Source organism: Coregonus clupeaformis, chromosome 13 (genome assembly GCF_020615455.1).
Source record: "Coregonus clupeaformis isolate EN_2021a chromosome 13, ASM2061545v1, whole genome shotgun sequence".
NCBI classification, from domain to species: Eukaryota; Metazoa; Chordata; class Actinopteri; order Salmoniformes; family Salmonidae; genus Coregonus; species Coregonus clupeaformis.
In genome coordinates this window covers 42,334,616-42,353,370 of record NC_059204.1, presented here as the reverse complement: position 1 = coordinate 42,353,370, position 18,755 = coordinate 42,334,616, and the positions used below count along the sequence as shown (strand labels likewise).

The 18,755-nt window shown below is 44.9% G+C and overlaps 1 protein-coding gene across 2 annotated transcripts in view; it reads right to left on the bottom strand.

The window, feature by feature from the left end:
* Positions 1 to 17,423, bottom strand: part of LOC121579510 (sodium/potassium/calcium exchanger 3-like) — a 43,132-nt gene extending 25,709 nt beyond the window's left edge. Inside the window, exons 1-3 of one of the 2 annotated variants that reach the window (XM_041894135.2) lie at positions 17,309 to 17,423; positions 16,925 to 17,066; positions 12,641 to 12,757 (exon numbers count right to left, since the gene is read on the bottom strand). In XM_041894135.2, coding sequence (XP_041750069.2) covers positions 12,641 to 12,757; positions 16,925 to 17,033 — 226 coding nt within the window. In that variant the 5' untranslated portion in view covers positions 17,034 to 17,066; positions 17,309 to 17,423. Of the gene's footprint in view, positions 1 to 12,640; positions 12,758 to 16,102; positions 16,193 to 16,924; positions 17,067 to 17,308 lie in introns of those variants that run through there. The other variant, XM_041894136.2, reaches the window with a different exon arrangement.
* Between the last annotated feature and the right edge of the window lie 1,332 nt (positions 17,424 to 18,755).

Here is an 18,755-nt window from a genome sequence, read left to right as displayed (position 1 = left end):
AGGCTAGCAGATGCTGGCCCCCTGGGCCGTGTAGAGAGAGAGGAGCAGAGGAGCAGAGCTCTGAGGTGGAGGTGTTTGGGAAAGCTGCTTCCTGCTCCTCCAGTCCTCAGGTGTGAATGAGAGTGTTAATGAGAGCCCAGCTTCCCCTCGTTTCCCCCGGCGTGATGAGAAGAGGAGAGGAGACTGCAGCCTGGAGTGCACAGGGCAGCGCTGCTAAATCAGTACTCAGACGCAGGGGAAAATGAACTTTAACGACTGGGGAGCTCAACCCTATTAATAGCCCTGTTGCTCTGAGGCAGCGCTGGGTAGCCTACACAGTCAGTCCCACAATGCACACTGTCTGACGCCACACAACACATGCTGATCCACATGCCATGTACTGTGTTGTAAGTCTATGGCAGCATTCTGAACCTTCTCCATGTGGATTAAGAAAGCCCGCCTCTCATGTGATCAAGGATATTAGAATTTGATCCTTGAATCTGTAGTGTGAACCGGAGAGGACGGGGGGCCATATGGTCTAGACGGCTGGAGGTTGACAGTGTGCTTGGCCATGCCCTTCTATACAGTGTGTGTATATGTAAAGGTTATTTAATGTACATCTAGTGATGTAATCAACATCCTGAATCTGAGACTCAGAGGGTGAGGGTCCCTCTCTCTGTCTCTGGTCGTCTAATATTCCCTTCTCCCAGAGAACTGTGGAGAAAGGACCTTATTTTATTTTCTGGCCAGCTGTTGCACTGGGACAGGACCTATTCACTAAACCATCCCAGTTTAGCATGTAAACTTTCTGTCAGATTATCATAAGAAAGAGTGAGGCAGAATCTCGCTAAAGAAAGTGGGTACACATCTGCATCCTATCAGTGTGAGGACATCTGTTCTCTAGTTGTGGTAGTATTATTATTTCCTGTTTTCCTTATCCTATAGCTGTGCTTTGGAAATCAGGCCAGATCCGGAACCTGCCCCAGGTCCCCAGGACATCTAGCCCCAATACAAAATGCCCCAGTCTCTATGTACAGTGCCTTCAGAAAGTATTCACATCCCTTGACTTTTTCCACATTTTGTTGTGTTAAGCCTTTTAAAAATTGATTACATTTAGATTTAGTGTCACATGCCTACACACAATAGCCCATTATGTCAAAGTGGAATTATGTTTTTACAAATGTTTACAAATTAATAAAAAATGAACATCTGAAATGTCTTGAGTCAATAAGTATTCAACCCCTTTGTTATGGCAAGCCTAAATAAGTTCAGGAGTAAAAATTAGTCGCATAATAAGTCGCATAATAAGTTGCATGGACTCAATAATAGTGTCAAACATGATTTTTGAATGACTACCTCATCTCTGTACCCCACATACAATTATCTGTAAGTTCCCCACAGTCAAGCAGTGAATTTCAAACACAGATTCAACCACAAAGACCAGGGAGTCTTTCCAATGCATCGCAAAGAAGGGCACCTATTGGTAGATGGGTAAAAAAAAAAATCCCTTTGAGCATGGTGAAGTTATTAATTACACTTTGGATGGTGTATCAATACACCCAGTCACTACAAAGATACAGGCATCCTTCCTAACTCTGCCGGAGAGGAAGGAAAACGATCAGGGATTTCACTATGAGGCCAATGGTGACTTTAAAACAGTTACAGAGTTTAATGGCTGTGATAGGAGAAAACTGAGGAAGGATCAACAACATTGTAGTTTTTCCACAATACTAACCTAAATGACAGAGCGAAAAGAAGGAAGCCTGTACAGAATACATTTTTTCCAAAACATGCATCCTGTTTGCAAAAGGCACTAAAGTAAAACTGCAAAAAAATTTGCAAAGAAATGAACTTTATGTCCTGAATACAAAGCGTTATGTTTGGAGCAAATCCAACACAACACATCACTGAGTACCACTCTTCATATTTTCAAGCATGATGGTGGCTGCATCATGTTATGGGTATGCTTGTCATCGGCAAGGGAGATTGTTGGGGATAAAAATAAATGGAATAGAGCTAAGAACAGGCAAAAACCTAGAGGAAAACCTTGTTCAGTCTGCTTTCCACCAGACAATGGGAGACAAAAATCTATGGCAAAAAAACTTGTCAGAGCTTGAAGAATTTAAAAAAGAATAGTGTGTAAATATTGTACAATCCAGTTGTGCAAATCTCTTAGAGACATACCCAGAAATACTAGCAGTTGTAATTGCTACCATAGGTGATTGTAACATGTATTGACTCAGGGGTGTGAATACTTTGAAATTAGATATTTCTGTATTTAATTTTCAATACATTTGCAAACATTTCTAAAAACATGTTTTCACTTTATCATTATCGGGAATTGAGCGTAGGTGTAGGTGGGTGAGAAAAAATATATACTTAATCCATTTTGAATTCAGGCTGTAACACAACCAAATTTGGAATAAGTCAAGGGGTATGAATACTTTCTGAAGGCACTGTAAATAGAGTGCTGAAACACGTGGCTCAGATGATCGTATTGAGGAGTTGCTTTGGTGAAAGCAGTTGCCATGGAAACCCTCTCCCTGGGGGCAGCGGTTTGTTGACAGGCGGCAGTGGGAAGCCAATGACGGCTGCGTGAATGGTGAGAAAGGGGGAGGGGAATGTGTGTTTCCCATGGTCTTGGCTTATGAAATATGAAAAAAGATAAATGACAGGCAGCTCTGGAGTGAAATTTCTAAAAATGTTTATTCTTCCTTGCCAAAGCTCAGGAGAGGTCCTTTGAGAGAGAGCACGAGAGAGAGCATACAAGAGGGTGTTGGCCAGGAATTTTCTTTGTGAGGATGCTCTTCCTCTGTTCCCATTTAACAGGCTTTTGTCACTGCATGCAGCATGGGTCTGCTGATTGACTAGACCAGCTGTAAGCTGATTTACATATCTGAGCTTGGCTTCCAATGCTGGACAGGACACGGGACATAATCAGCTCTCATAAAGTTGACAGCATTCTGATCACAGATTCAGTGTGTGCCCCTAGCAGTGACAGTGTAGCTGAGGACTGAGTGACTCCATCCACTCTAGCTTTGGGGGGGCACGTGGGGCTGCAGCAGCATTCACATGTTGCTCCTCTGGCATCACAGGCTTCCCCAGCCAGCCAGGGTAATCTCCCTGCTCTAATTACATCTATTGCCTGGTCTCCTATAGATCTCTCTCAGATACAGTAGATCTCCTTTGAATTCACACTGTCGGAGGCTTGATCTAATTTCGTTTCACTGCTGGGCGAATCAAGAATCTGGAGAAGGGGTCAAAATGGACATGTGATGTAATCACTGTGTGTGTGTGCGTGTATGTGTGTGTGTGTGTGTGTGTGTGGGTGTGTGTGTGTGAACACCCACGAGCATGCTTGAGTGTGTGTTTAATGCCATATCAGTCCTGATGAAAAGTGAAACCCATACTAAATGAAACCACTAAAGCTGTGAACAGTTGAGATCTCCATTTGAGTCACTCTGCTGGAGGGGACTCAAATGGACTGCAAGTGTGACCGAATGGCAGGCAGATGGAAGGAGAGAAAGATATGTTACTGATTCTGCAGGGTATCTTGGAGTCAAGCTAAGGTATTGAGTGAAACACAAGTAAAGCAGTCTCACACACCAACAGAAACAGCACCACTACATAGAATAAAACCACTGCAACAACCTTGCATTTTTAATGAAGAATCAAAACATTTGTTTTCATCCATGTGATGAAAATTCAATAATGGACATATTTTTCATTCTTTGATTTTATGACATAGTCATCTCTTAGAAAGGCAGGTAAGAGCAAACCAAAGGTGGCACCACAGGTTTGAAAGTGGTGTGGCCTTTTCTGGGGCCTGGAGTTTTTCCTGATCTCATGACCTGGTCAGGTAAAACTCTGGGTCCAACATTAACTTTTTTCCTCACTTGCCTGACCGGACTCAGTCGGCCAAAAATCGACTGGCCCGAACAAAATTTCTACTGGCCCGGACATGGTGTAGTTTTTAAATGCATTGGGGTTATGCAGGGACTATAGGTTGGCATGCTTTCTCTCTATATGCAGCTATTAATAAGCTATATTTGGTTTTTATGATATTTCTTGCAAAGCTTTTTAATATAATTTAGCAATGTAAGTCATTACTCTATTCTTTAGAATTGCATTGTATTAATCGCTTTCATTTTTGTTTCTAAGTAGGACACTGCCCCTTTAAGATAATTGCTTCAAAAGAGATATCAACCTGGCTACAGTAGGCTAGCCAAGTAATTCTAAAGCAGGGCTTGACATTAACGCTTGTCCTCTTGTCCCAGACAAGTAAAAAAAATGTCGGACAAGAAGAATATAGATGTACGTTTTCCTAGCAGACAAGTTTAAAAAATAATCATAGAAATCACAAAAAAATTACACAAAAATCACAATTACTCCAATCAGAATTGGATCAGAGAGGCCAACATTAGAATAGTATTCAAATTAATTATTCATGTACATACAAAGCCTACATGTCAAAGTGTAGGTGATATGCATATTAGCTACAGCCTCATGTTCAAACTTATGCTGACATGAGGGAGGCGCCATAAAATGTAGCCAAACTTTAATGAGACTTTTAATTACATAAATATAGGCTAAACGCCAGTCATGTTTGACAAATATAATGAAGGATAATTAACATTAACCTCTAAAGGCTTGATTCTGTCGACATACTCGAGGCACGGTTTGTTCAGATCAAATGGTCACAAGACCAGAGAGTAAAGGACAGTGCCTATTGCGCACCGCACATCACCCACCTTGAATCTGAGCGGAGGGGTCAGCATTTTGAAACAAATTGTTTAACCCAATGAGTCCCACCGTATCACATGGTGTGGACCATGATAGATCCTTAGTTATGTGGACACCGAGGAACTTGAAGCTCTTGACCCGCTCCACTACAGCCCTGTCGATGTGAATGGGGGCGTGCTCGGCCCTCCGTTTCCTGTAGTTCATGATCAGCTCCATTGTCTTGCTAACGTTGTGGGAGAGGTTGTTGTCCTGGCAAAGCATTTCATGGCTACAGATGTGAGTGCTATGGGGTGACAGTCATTTAGACAGCTTACCATGGCGTTCTTGGGCACAGGGACTATGGTGGTCTGCTTGAAACATGTAGGTATTACAGACTGGGTTAGGGAGAGGTTGAAAATGACACTTGCCAGCTGGTCAGTGCATGCTCCGAGTACGCGTCCTGGTAATCCTTCTGAATGTTAACCTGTTTAAAGGTCTTACTCACATCGGCTATGGAGAGCTTGATCACACAGTCGTCCGGAACAGCTGGTGCTCTCATTCATGGTTCAGTGTTGCTTGCCTCGACGCGAGCATAGAAGGCATGTAGCTCGTCTGGTAGGCTTGCGTCACTGGGCAGCTCGCGACTGGGTTTCCCTTTGTAATCCGTGATAGTTTGCAAGCCCTGCTACATCCGACGAGCGTCAGAGCCAGCGTAGTAGGATTCGATCTTAGTCCTGTATTGACGCTTTGCATATTTGATGGCTCATCGGAGAGCGTCCAGATTATCGTCCCGCTCCTTGAAAGCGGCAGCTCTAGCCTTCATATCAGTGTGGATGTTGCCTGTAATCCATGGCTTCTGGTTGGGATATGTACGTATGGTCACTGTGGAGACGTCGCCGTTGATGCACTTGTTAATGAAGCCGGTGACTGATGTGGTAAACTCCTCAATGCCATCAGATGAATCCTGGAACATATTCCAGTCTGTGCTAGCAAAACAGTCCTGTAGCTTAGCATCCGCTTCATCGGACCACTTCCGTATTAAGCACGTCACTGGTACTTCCTGTTTGAGTTTTTGCTTGTAAGCAGGAATCAGGAGGATAGTTTTGGTCAGATTTGCCAAATGGAGGGTGAGGGAGAGCTTTGTATGCATTTCTGTGTGTAAAGGTGATCTAGAGTTTTGTCTCCTCTAGTTGCACGTGACATGCTGGTAGAAAGTAGGTAAGACGCATTTCAGTTTCCCTACATTTAAATAACCAACCACTAGGAGCGCCGCCTCTGGATCAGCATTTCCTGTTTGCTTATGGCCCTATACAGCTCGTTGAGTGCGGTCTTAGTGCCAGCATCGGTTTGTGGTGGCAAATAGACAGCCACGAAAAATATAAATGAAAATTATCTCGGTAAATAGTTTGGTCAACAGCTTATCATGAGGTAATTTAACTCAGGCGAGCAGAACCTCGAGACTTCCTTAACCCTTGTGTGGTGTTCGGGTCTGGGGGACCCATTTTCAATGTTTACTAAAAGAAAAATGATACAATTAATTATTTTTTTAACCTGAGACTCATTGGCCTTGGCTCATTTTCTGTAAAGAACATGTAAAATAACACATTTTCATTGAGTGCACACTGTGCACCCCCCTACACATTTATATTACATATGTGGTTTTCGGGTCCACTGGACCCGAGGGTAATAAAAAAGTGTGGAAAAGTGTGTGTGTAGGTAAAAACAAGTAAAAATGAAACAAAAAGGTTTGCTGTGTGCCTTCACTCTGTCTTCCTCCTCCCTGGGCCTGCTGTTTCAACATAGCAACAAGAACCTGTCTGTCTCCTTGCCTGTCTGCCTATCTCCCGCTTTTCTCGCACTCTTTACCCTTTGTAGTGTGTGAAACTACACAATATATTGCGGGAACCTGCACAATGTTATTACAATACATTATTACGGTACATTATTTCGATACATTGTAAAAAAAATGCAGTGTTATCCCACACTCTACCCCAGCCAGCTGCAAATTGGGGGAAGGACACAACAAATAAATAGCTTTGCATGTGTGGCTCCTTACCACAATCAATCAGTATGGCAAAAATAATCTCTGCTCAGAGGGCCTTAGAAATCATTTTTGCAGAGAGAGAAGCTAGTGTGGAAGGAACGTCTTCCACTTTTGAAGAATTTTCAGAATATGAGGATCATGTCTCTGTCAATTCAGTCTGACAGTGAGTTGGAAGAAGAGGATGAGATTGACCCTCAGCCAGCCCCAGGACCAGCCCGTCAGCAACCAGCCCCAGGACCAGCCCGTCAGCTGCCAGCCCCAGGACCAGCCCGTCAGCAGCCAGCCCCAGGACCAGCCCGTCAGCAGCCAGCCCCAGGACCAGCCCGTCAGCAGCCAGCCCCAGGACCAGCCCGTCAGCAGCCAGCCCCAGGACCAGCCCGTCAGCAACCAGCCCCAGGACCAGCCCGTCAGCAGCCAGCCCCAGGACCAGCCCGTCAGCAGCCAGCCCCAGGACCAGCCCGTCAGCAGCCAGCCCCAGGACCAGCCCGTCAGCAGCCAGCCCCAGGACCAGCCCGTCAGCAGCCAGCCCCAGGACCAGCCCGTCAGCAGCCAGCCCCAGGACCAGCCCGTCAGCAGCCAGCCCCCAGGACCAGCCCGTCAGCAGCCAGCCCCAGGACCAGCCCGTCAGCAGCCAGCCCCAGGACCAGCCCGTCAGCAGCCAGCCCCAGGACCAGCCCGTCAGCAGCCAGCCCCAGGACCAGCCCGTCAGCAGCCAGCCCCAGGACCAGCCCGTCAGCAGCCAGCCCCAGGACCAGCCCGTCAGCAGCCAGCCCCAGGACCAGCCCGTCAGCAGCCAGCCCCAGGACCAGCCCGTCAGCAGCCAGCCCCAGGACCAGCCCGTCAGCAGCCAGCCCCAGGACCAGCCCGTCAGCAGCCAGCCCCAGGACCAGCCCGTCAGCAGCCAGCCCCAGGACCAGCCCGTCAGCAGCCAGCCCCAGGACCAGCCCGTCAGCAGCCAGCCCCAGGACCAGCCCGTCAGCAGCCAGCCCCAGGACCAGCCCGTCAGCAGCCAGCCCCAGGACCAGCCCGTCAGCAACCAGCTCATTAGCAGCCTGCAGGAGGAGAAATATGGATGTCAAAAAATGGTGAAATTGAATGGCTGCCAATGTGATAATGATGCAACCAGGGCCGATGCGGATGGCGGTTACTCATGTGCAGGACATAAAGTCTTCTTTTGAACTGTTCATCCCAGACACCATCCAGAAAATCATTCTGGACTGCACTAATATGGAGGGAAGGCATGTTTTTGGAGAGAGATGGAAGGAGATGGACCAAACTCATTTACATGCATACTTTGGGGTTCTTATCCTTGCTGGTGTTTTCAGATCCAATGGGGAATCCACAGAATCCCTGTGGGATGCAGAAACTGGCAGAGAACTTTTCCATGCAACAATGTCTCTGGAAAACTTCCACATTATTTCCAGGATTATCCGCTTCGATAACCGAGACACCAGACCAGCTCGGCGGCAGAGAGACAACCTTGCTGCAATCAGGTCAGTGTGGGACAAGTGCGTGGACCGCCTTCCCCTGTTTTACAACCCTGGGCCCAACGTTACTGTTGATGAGCAGCTTATGCCATTTAGTACATACCGTCTAAACCCGCAGAATATGGAATCAAGATCTGGGCTGCCTGTGATGCTGCTTCATCATATGCGTGGAACTTGCAAGTGTATACGGGGAAGCCAGATGGAGGAGCCCCTTAGAAGAACCAAAGGATGCGGGTTGTCCTGGACGTGACACAGGGACTCCGTGGCCACAACATCACAAGCAATAACTTTTTTACTTTGCACAAGCTGGGACAGGAGCTCCTCAAGAGGAAGCTGACGATGGTAGGAACAGTACAGAAAAACAAGCCAGGGCTCCCACCTCAGCTGTTGAATACACGGAACAGGCCTATCAATTCCTCTAAGTTTGTGTTCCCGGCCGACATGTCCCTAGTGTCCTACATGGCAAAGAAAGGCAAAAATGTGGTACTCGTGAGTACGCTGCATAGGGATGGGAGAATCTGTGGCCAGGAACATCAAAAACCAGAAATCATAATGGATTACAATGCCACAAAAGGAGGGGTGGACAACTTAGACAAGCTGGTGACTGGCTACAGCTGCAAAAGAAGAACCCTACGCTGGCCACTTGTGATATTATTCAATATCTTGGACATCTCGGCGTACAACGCATTTGTCATCTGGATGGCGTTGAACCCAGATTGGAACAGAGGGAAGCTCCAGAGGAGACGGCTCTTTCTCGTGGAGCTGGGCAAGGCATTGGTAAGACCTCAAATCCAGAGGAGGCAACATATCCCAAGGACCCCAGCTTCTGCAGCCATCGTGAGGAGGATTCAGGAGGAGGATGCTGGTGCCCCATCCGCCCGACCCACAGACCCAACAACTCCAATACCGGAAGTAAGTGTGAGTGATGTTGTTGCATGTGTGTGTGTCTGACTCTCCTACCTTGGCCTGCTGTAACTATATATGTGAGTGAGTGAGTGAGTGAGTGAGTGAGTGAGTGAGTGAGTGAGTGAGTGAGTTGTTAGTAAAATTCCTGAACTAAGTGTTTTCATCATTCTAGACTGCAGCCGGTAGCAACAAGAAGAAGCGCTGCGATGTGTGTGGACCCAAGAAGGACAGGAAGACACAGTACACATGCATCAAGTGCAAGAAATACATTTGCAACACACATACAGTAAAACTCTGTCCCTCATGTGGTGTGTAGACCGGCCTTCATTTGTCTTCATTTGTGTTCAATGGGGCTCATTTATCATTTCCATAAAATACTGTATGTAAAATGTGTCCTTCCAATTGGTTCAGTTCAAAGCAATAAACATCAATAGTGATGAAAACCTTGTTTAATTTCAATTTGTTCAAGATAAACACGATTTATTCCACCCATGTCTTGATTATAATTGATTTTTGTTTACAAAAATCACATTTTATTAAAAAAAAATGAATAGCAAATATTAACCATGTATGCTGTCTATATTGCTTATAATTTATATAAGTCAACATCTAAGTATTAAGTATTTTTACGTAAATTGTTATGGCTGTATTGTTTTAAAAACCCAATAATGTTGTGGGTCCATCAGACCGGATTGTATGTTCGCCAATAGAACTGAGGGTAGAGGTGGATTATTTATTAGCCAACCTAGTTTTGTCAGGGTACTTGCACGTCGGCCTCTTTTCCTTTTCCGAGGCACGGGGATTAGGGCCTGGTCCGGGATGAGCAGTATGTAAAAATGTTAATCTAAATCGAGGTTAGTGATAGCTGTTCTGACATCCAGAAGCTATTTTTGGTCATAGGAAACGATGGCGGAAATATTATGTACATAAAAAAGTTACGATCAGCGCTAAAAAATAAATAAATAGCAGAATTGGTCAGGAACCCGTAAAACAGCAGCTATCCATTGCAGCGTCATTCTATATACATTTAGACGGTATTTGTGAGCCATATATTGAACACTTGTTTTATGTTCAACCACACAAATAGCTGTCTGTGAATGTGAGACTGACCTCCATCCTTAACCTCTGATTTTTTTATTATCATCAGGAACCAATGTGAACGCAGAGAGGACAAGGGTTCAAGAGACACAGGAGGGAGTGATGGAGAGCTAACAATATTTCCCCCAATTCCCAAAGACTTCAGACAAAAAGACAACTACTCCCATGTTTAATGGTTGCATTAATAGCCATTTGCTTTATTTGACAGCCATAAAAAATTACTCCCCTGACAAAACTCAGATTCTCTTTCTGCCAGATTCTCTTTTTCAGTCAACCACTAAAATATATCTGTGGAAAAATCATCCTCAAACGTCTGGCTCTGTTGTTTGCCAAAACCAACAAAACGAATGCATAAAAAACATATGAGAGATCGTTATTGACACTTCTAAATATGTATGAGCGTATCTTCTCCTGCTGGTTTATTTTTAGCTCGATGTGGTTGTTAATTCTGCCTCGGCACTTTGAATGCTTGAGAGACAGAATGATCTGGGTTTCAACATTTAGCATTCAGTTGCTTAGCAACGCTGGCCTCAAAGGATTGTCGACTGAAGGCAGACGTTGCCGTCTCCGTCTTGTTAAGCGGGAGGATGGAGAGTGAGACCTCGCTTACGCTATCCCAAAGATAATATTCCTAGAGGTCCGAGCTGGACGTTTGATCGCACTATGGATTATGTAATTATTACCAGTTATAGTAAACAGGGGCTTACATGCACATAAAGAGGAGTAGCCTGCCCTGAGCCTGTATTGTAAAGGAGTAGCCTGCCCTGAGCCTGTATTGTAAAGGAGTAGCCTGCCCTGAGCCTGTATTGTAAAGGAGTAGCCTGCCCTGAGCCTGAATTGTAAAGGAGTAGCCTAGTGCAGCCCTTCTGATCAGTTTATCTCATACTTGCCCACACCCTTACAAAAAAAGATTGCAGTTTTGAAACTGTAGTAAAAGTGCAGTAACTGCAGTCGACTGTGGTATTTTGTACTGCAGTTACACTGAAATTACTGTAGTAAAAAAACTGTTTTGGACGCAATTTGCAGCATACTGCAGTTTTACTGGAATCTAAATGCAGTGTACTGCAATTATACTGCACTCTGACTGCAATCTTTTTTCGTAAGGGCAGATCCATCAGTCTCTTGTTCTACAACCTGTATTTACTTTATGCAGGGGCGCAACTTTCACTGGGGACATGAACATTTCACATTCTGAAATTGCATTTTTGCCCCCCCACAGTTTTATCATTGGAATGTGATACAAACAAGGCAACGGTGTGCTTTAGGACCATGCGGACGCCTCGAGCGGTCGGGTAGGCTGTTTAGAGTGTTTATCTGACAAAAAAATAAATATTATAATAATAATGTCCCGCCCACTTCTAAAACCAAATTTGCACCCCTGACTTTACGAACCCATCGATATGGGAGATGTGTCGTTGTCAAAGATACTGAGGTCTGTTTGTAACAGAAAGACAACACATCTGGTGCTTGATATACTGGTGTAGTAGGTACACATCTGGTGCTTGATATACTGGTGTAGTAGGTACACATCTTGCGCTAATGGCTCTAGTCTGCCAAGCGTAAAAATAGAACGATTGTGGCAGCCTGGCAGGTGTCCTCAGGGAGATAGTGGTATCCAATGCAGTTCATTCATTGTCATGCTGCAGATTGAAGTCAAAGCATTGTGTGTTGCTCAGTCATGTTGTCCTGCTGCAGAGCTCCTCCCTAGCTGTCTTCTCCCCCCATGTCCTCCACTGTGTTTACTTACTGTTTATCTATTTCCTTGATTCTTCCATTGCACAAGTCTGGCATGCTGCTCTAACAACTCCAGACAGAACCTTTCCTCTGGCCCGGCAGCCAAGTTTGAGACACAGTTTACAGAGCAGAGATTCTTGAAAACCACTGCACTGCAGTCTTGGCCCACATGACCTTTTCAGTTAACCCACAGGGGAGAGGGAGAGCCAGGGTTCACCAGCACACACACAGCCTCAACCACCTACCCCAAACACACATACACGTAAACACACACTCAGTCACATCTACACAGCTAAGACACTCTTGGAGCCATCCTCAAGTGTCCCACAAAGTTTGGAAAATAAATCTTTAGTCAAGAGACAGTTTGTGCATGTGTCTTCAGGACTTGTAGGGCTCCTATGGAATGTCATTTATCATTTAAAGCATAGTGGAACACTATTAAGTTGCTCTGTATAAGAGCATCTGCTAAATGACAAAAATGTCATGTAAAATGAGTACAGAGAGTCTATTGAGTTTGAAGGTGGTCCGTATCAGTTGTAATTCTCTGAGGAGATCTAAAGCTGTGTGCCAGAGTACATGGTAGGGAACATAAACTTTTGGATAGCAGGGAGATCAGTAGGCATCAGTGGCAGGGTGGAGGTGAGAAAGGGGGGCTGTGAGGCTGACTCACCTGGTCTAGGAAGGTCTAGGGTCTGGTTGTCTTCTGTCCACTCCTCCTGCATCAGCCTGCGTCTGGAACGGACTGGAACGCCATCCTCTGCTGAATGAGACCCGGACGACTCCGGCTCTGTTGAAATATAAGACAATTGGTTTGTAATTTGAGTATTGTATTGCACTGAGGCTCCTCAAAAGACTGGTCAAAAGACACTACACTATCTTATTGGACACAACATTCAAAGGCTTGTGTTCTAACGCAGATCCGACAGAAGATGAAAAGAAATTTGGACACCTTATTATAGAGGCTGGAGAAAGAAACTGGAGAGGGTCAGCAGATGATAATAATAATAATAATATGCCATTTAGCAGACGCTTTTATCCAAAGCGACTTACAGTCATGTGTGCATACATTTTTACGTATTGGTGGCCCCGGGGATCGAACCCAAGATCATGTAATCTTTTATGAGTTAACTCTCATTAGCCATTCATCATATCAGCACTGTAATCTCTCCACGCTATAAATCCCTGTTCTGTATCCCTCTGCTGATAGCAATCTCTTTATTTGGGCTTCAGCTTTGCACCACTATATAAGGAAGGATAAACAGTGAGGACCTCCACTGATACACTACATGACCAAAAGTATGTGGACACCTGCTCGTCGAACATCTCATTCCAAAATCATGGGCATTAATATGGAGTTGGTCCCCCCTTTGCTGCTATAACAGCCTCCACTCTTCTGGGAAGACTTTCCATTAGATGTTAGAACATTGCTGCAGGGACTTGCTTCCATTCAGCCACAAGAGCTAGTGAGTTTGGGCACTGATGTTGGGCCATTAGGCCTGGCTCGCAGTTGGTGTTCCAATTCATCCTAAAAGTGTTCAATGGGGTTGAGGCCAGGGCTCTGTGCAGGCTAATCAAGATCTTCCACACCGATCTCGACAAACCATTTCTGTATGGACCTCCCTTTGTGCACAGGGGCATTGCCATGCTGAAACAGGGAAGGGCCTTACCCAAACTTGTATCACAAAGTTGGAAGCAGAGAAACATCTAGAATGTAATTGTATGCTGTAGCGTTAAGATTTCCCTTCACTGGAACTAAGGGGCCTAGTCCAAACCATGAAAAACAGCCCCAGACCATTATTCCTCCTCCACCAAACTTTACAGTTGGCACTATGCATTCAGGCAGGTAGCGTTCTCCTGACATCTGCCAAACCCAGATTCGTCCGTCGGACTGCCAGATGGTGAAGTGTGATTCATCACTCCAGAGAATGCGTTTCCACTGCTCCAGGGTCCAATGGCTGCGAGCTTTACACCACTCCAGCCGACGCTTGGCATTGCGCATGGTGATCTTAGGCTTGTGTGCGGCTGCTCGGCCATGGAAACCCATTCCATGAAGCTCCCGATAAACAGTTATTGTGCTGACGTTGCTTCCAGAGGCAGTTTGGAACTCAGTAGTGAGTGTTGCAACCGAGGACAGAGGGATTTTACGCGCTACGCGCTTCAGCACTCGGCGGTCCAGTTCTGTGAGCTTGTGTTGCCTACCACTTTGCGGCTGAGCCGTTGTTGCTCCTAGACGTTTCCACTTCACAACAGCACTTACAGTTGACAGGGGCAGCTCTAGCAGGGCAGAAATTTGACGAACTGACTTGTTGGAAAGGTGGCATTCTATAACGGTGCCACGTTGAAAGTCACTGAGCTCTTCAGTAAGGCCATTCTACTACCAATGTTTGTCTATGGAGATTGCATGGCTGTGTGCTCGATTTTATACACCTGTCAGCAACGGCTGTGGTTGAAATAGCTGAATCCACTGATTTGAAGGGGTGTCCACATACTTTTTATATATATAGTGGATATCTGAGTGATTGTCTACTATGGAAACACAGAGAGATAGCCGCTCCCAACCACTGAGATCTATCTGTCCAGAGCATAGCAGAGCCAGCCAGTGGGGGCCATTACCCTCTACACTCCTGTTGTTATGAGACTGCTTGTTCTCTCTCTGTGTCCAGTCTGTTTCATGATCACTGTCCGCTTTGTTTTACATTACAGTCCAATCACCGTGTTTCACAAGCGTGTCGCTCTTGGCCTGAGCATGGGGATGCGGCGGCTTTCATGTGGAGGCATCAAGAGGAACCTGGGTAATGTGAAATTCTAAAATGGGCCCGTCACAGACGGCACCGCTGCCGCCATCATTATAACCTCTCACAGCACGACCACACATCACATAATACAGGGCTTTAACCCAGACCCAGACTGACACCACACTCTGATCTAAGTCGAGTCTCTTTGAGACACTTTGTCAGGTCAGGTCATGTCCTTTTAAAGGAGGGAAGAATAGAAGATGTGGGGTTCAGATATGGGTACATCCTTCCCTCACTCCTTGGGATGAGCTGTCTCCTGCATTGTAGGCATTGGTGCTATGGTCAGCCTCGAACTAGACTGGAATCAGCAATAAATTAAACAGCCTTCAAAAACAATTGCTATATTATAGGGAAGGGAAGACCTAGTCAGTTGCACAACTGAATGCATTCAACTGAAATGTTTCTTCTGCATAACCCAACCCCTCTGAATCAGAGCGGTGCAGGGGGCTACTTTAAACAAGGTCCACAGCACCCAGTTGTTGATGGGGGTTAACTGCCTTGCTCAAGGGCAGTTTTTCCACCTTGCTGTCTCAGGGATTCAAACCAGCAATCTTTCGGTTACTGGCCGAACGCTCTTAACCACTAGGCTACCTGCCACCCTATAGTGACTAGTATTTTTTATTTTACCCTTATTTTACCAGGTAAGTTGACTGAAAACACATTGTTATTTACAGCAACGACCTGGGGAATAGTTACAGGGGAGAGGAGGGGGATGAATGAGCCAATTGGAAGCTGGGGATGATTAAGTGGCCATGGTGGTATGAGGGACAGATTGGTATGAGGGCCAGGACACGGGGGTTAACACCCTTACTCTTACGATAAGTGCCATGGGATCTTCAGTGACCACAGAGAGTCAGGACACCTGTTTAACATCCCCATCCGAACGACCCCAATCACTGCCCTGGGGCATTTGAATATTTTCCAATGCCCTACCACTAGAATGATACTGTATGATGAATATGTCAAATTAATGCATTTATAGAGTAATACAAATATCTTGCCATTAGAAAGATACATTAAGTAATTACTCATTTTATTTCCCAAGATTAGACTTATTAATGAAGCTATGGGGTGAATAGCATGATGGTAGTAATGAAATAGTGAAGTTATAAATAGTAGGGAAAACTGAAGAATACATAAACAGGTATGACAGCTATTAAATATATTAACAGTATCAGAACACTGGTTGTCAGAAAGTTTGTGTCATAGCTGTGTCTGTCATCACTTAATCTATGAATCATTACATTAACTCATACTCTCTCAACCGGAAAATCACAGGACTGGCCCACACAATCTCACGCACGCACACAAGCATGCAAGCACGCATGCACACACACCTCATGATTGAATGATTTAGCCTGATCATCTGTTGCTTCATAGCTGAATATGTGAATCCATCCTCCAAGAGGAAACCGTAGACCCAGCTCTGTAGAGAATATGGCCCCTATAGGGTAAATGTTGAGCATATGATACAAAGGATATGAATAACTGCATCCCAATGTCCTCTTTTGTTCATACACTCACCCTTTTACACACAGTTTACATGCATATCCCTTTTCTCAATGCAGTGCAATTTCAATAATCTGTCTTCTGTGTTACTTAATGCAGTGCTTGATAGAGACATGTATTCTCTGAGTTCCCTCAGGATGATTCTCTGGGGTTCTGTGCAGGCGATTGGCTGAGAGTATGCCAGGTTGGAGCAGGGATGTGATGGTGAAGGTATGCTCCCAATGTGAAGCAGGTGTCACACTCTACGTGCAGAATATTGGGACAGGGACAGGGGAGGGGATCCTCCAATCTGTTGGTTACAAATCTCTCTCTTTCATCCCATACAGCCTATTATCAATTTGGTTACATAATGATCTCCTCCAAGGAATGAGGTAATCAGGCATATTTAGTGAGGGCAGTATTTAATTGAGTATTTAATGAATGAAGAATGTGACACAGAATGAGCTGACTGATGCCTTTTCCCCTCAGGTAGCCTATTATAATTAAATCTATGACAAAGTGAAGATATGAAAATGTGCTAAAATGTTCATAATTCTAAAAGGATTAGTTTAAAATATGTTATACTAAAAACTCCGCAAACACACAAGGAATATTAATAAATTGACATTCTGCAAAATTGCCTACATCAATAATCCTTGTGAAAAACTCACCTATCACGTGCGCGACCTGTGAGAGCCAAATGACCGCGAGAAGCCCAACTCCACAGCAGCAGAACCGCTGGAACGGCCGCCGTCTCCCAATCTGTACGGCCGTCTTCATTCCGAAGTCGGTCCCTCACCCATCAAAACATATCTGTTGCGGTCAAATCGGTTTCCACTTTCACTACAAGCAGTTTGCACTAGACTACACTTTCCCCTGCAACTTGAATGTGAAGTTAGCTGATTGTGTAAACCAGTGCTAAATCCTCGCAGACTGTGCTCAATTCGGATTACAATATTTTATTCTGCCAAGGCGCACCGTGACATCCATGCCTTGAGATCACACAAGATTACAAATGAGGAGTGGGTGGGTGTAGAAGTAACGACAGCACTTACAGCATTCAGATCGGCAGATAGATTGAAAGGTCGTTGACAGCAGAAGCAGGTTTAAACCCGAGTTGAGGCGGTGGCAAACGACTGGTTCTGAAGTCTAGTCCGTCGTCGTGTTGTGCGCTCCGTTAAAAGTGGGAACCACTAGGCGGCGACAGGCTCGGTGTCATGCAATAAATAGAGTGCAACAAAACAAAATAGAAAACAATGCTCAGCCAATTTTCAAAGATAGCCTATTTCCTCAAGCAACCAGTGTGATAATTTGACATCTGAACATAGTGGAAGAATTTATAATAGACAATATTAGGCCTACTACTGTGCTACTGCAGTCAAACAACAAGAGTGATGTGGTTGGCGACATACAAAATTGGCCTGGTTTAAACATTTCACAGACATTATATCTGAACAGGAGAGAGGCCGTTTCTTCCCCCTCTCAACACACACAGGCACACAGACAGACACCAGTGCATGCTGCCTATGTTTACAGAACATCGGTGAGTACAACCTGCATTATATCCTTGCGCTACAGTATGTCTGGCACACGTTTTGCTCTGGCCCCTAGTGAAGATTCTGCCCGCTGCTCCAACCCCAAATAAAGACATAAGCCCGGTTATTGTTGTCATCAGCCCTTCTCCAGGTGTCAGGCCTGGGAAGATAAAGAGCTTCAACGCGGCTGGTGTTTAGGAAAGCTTTCCAGAGCACACAGTTCAGGGAAGTGTTTGTGTTATGTTGTCCTGACTTGTTATGGATCACGATTGTGTAGAAGAGACTTGAAACATGTATTTGCCTTTCTTTATACTGTATGCACTCAAGAAGACATTTAACATAGTCAAACACAGGCCTCAGTTTTCTGTAGTGTTTACTGTGTGTGTATGTGCATGCACATGCATGAGAAGAGTGTGCATGCACTATATAGTACATTCCAGAGGAATTCCATTAAATAAACACTTCCCTTCCTTTATTTAGTCATGTTGTCATTACACACTTTGTCACTTGTGTTTCACATGCAGTAAAACTGCTCAGACCAATGGTAATGCTCTCCATATCTGGTCTGTACAGTCACCCATAGAAAGTCCTATATCTACTTCTGATTGTATCAGTTACATGAATGATGCTGATCACAGAAAATGTAATGTAGGCTATTAAACTGTGAACGGTCTAGTTATTGGATGACTGCAGTCGGGGTTGTGTTTTATTTCAATAACCAGACAGAGTAAAACGTATAATGTAGACGTTGTGACACACAACCGCTTTGTTAGACACTGCAGTAGGTGTTAGGACTTGTAATCTGGAGTTATCATGTTGTTGTCACATTATTATCAACATGTTGCTTTTTATTAGACTAAATCGCATCAAAAGAACAAACCTCAATGGGATATTGAATAAAGGGATTTGAGCTTCCCAACACTGCCATTTCTCAGGACTCACAAAGAAAGAACGAGACATTGACAAT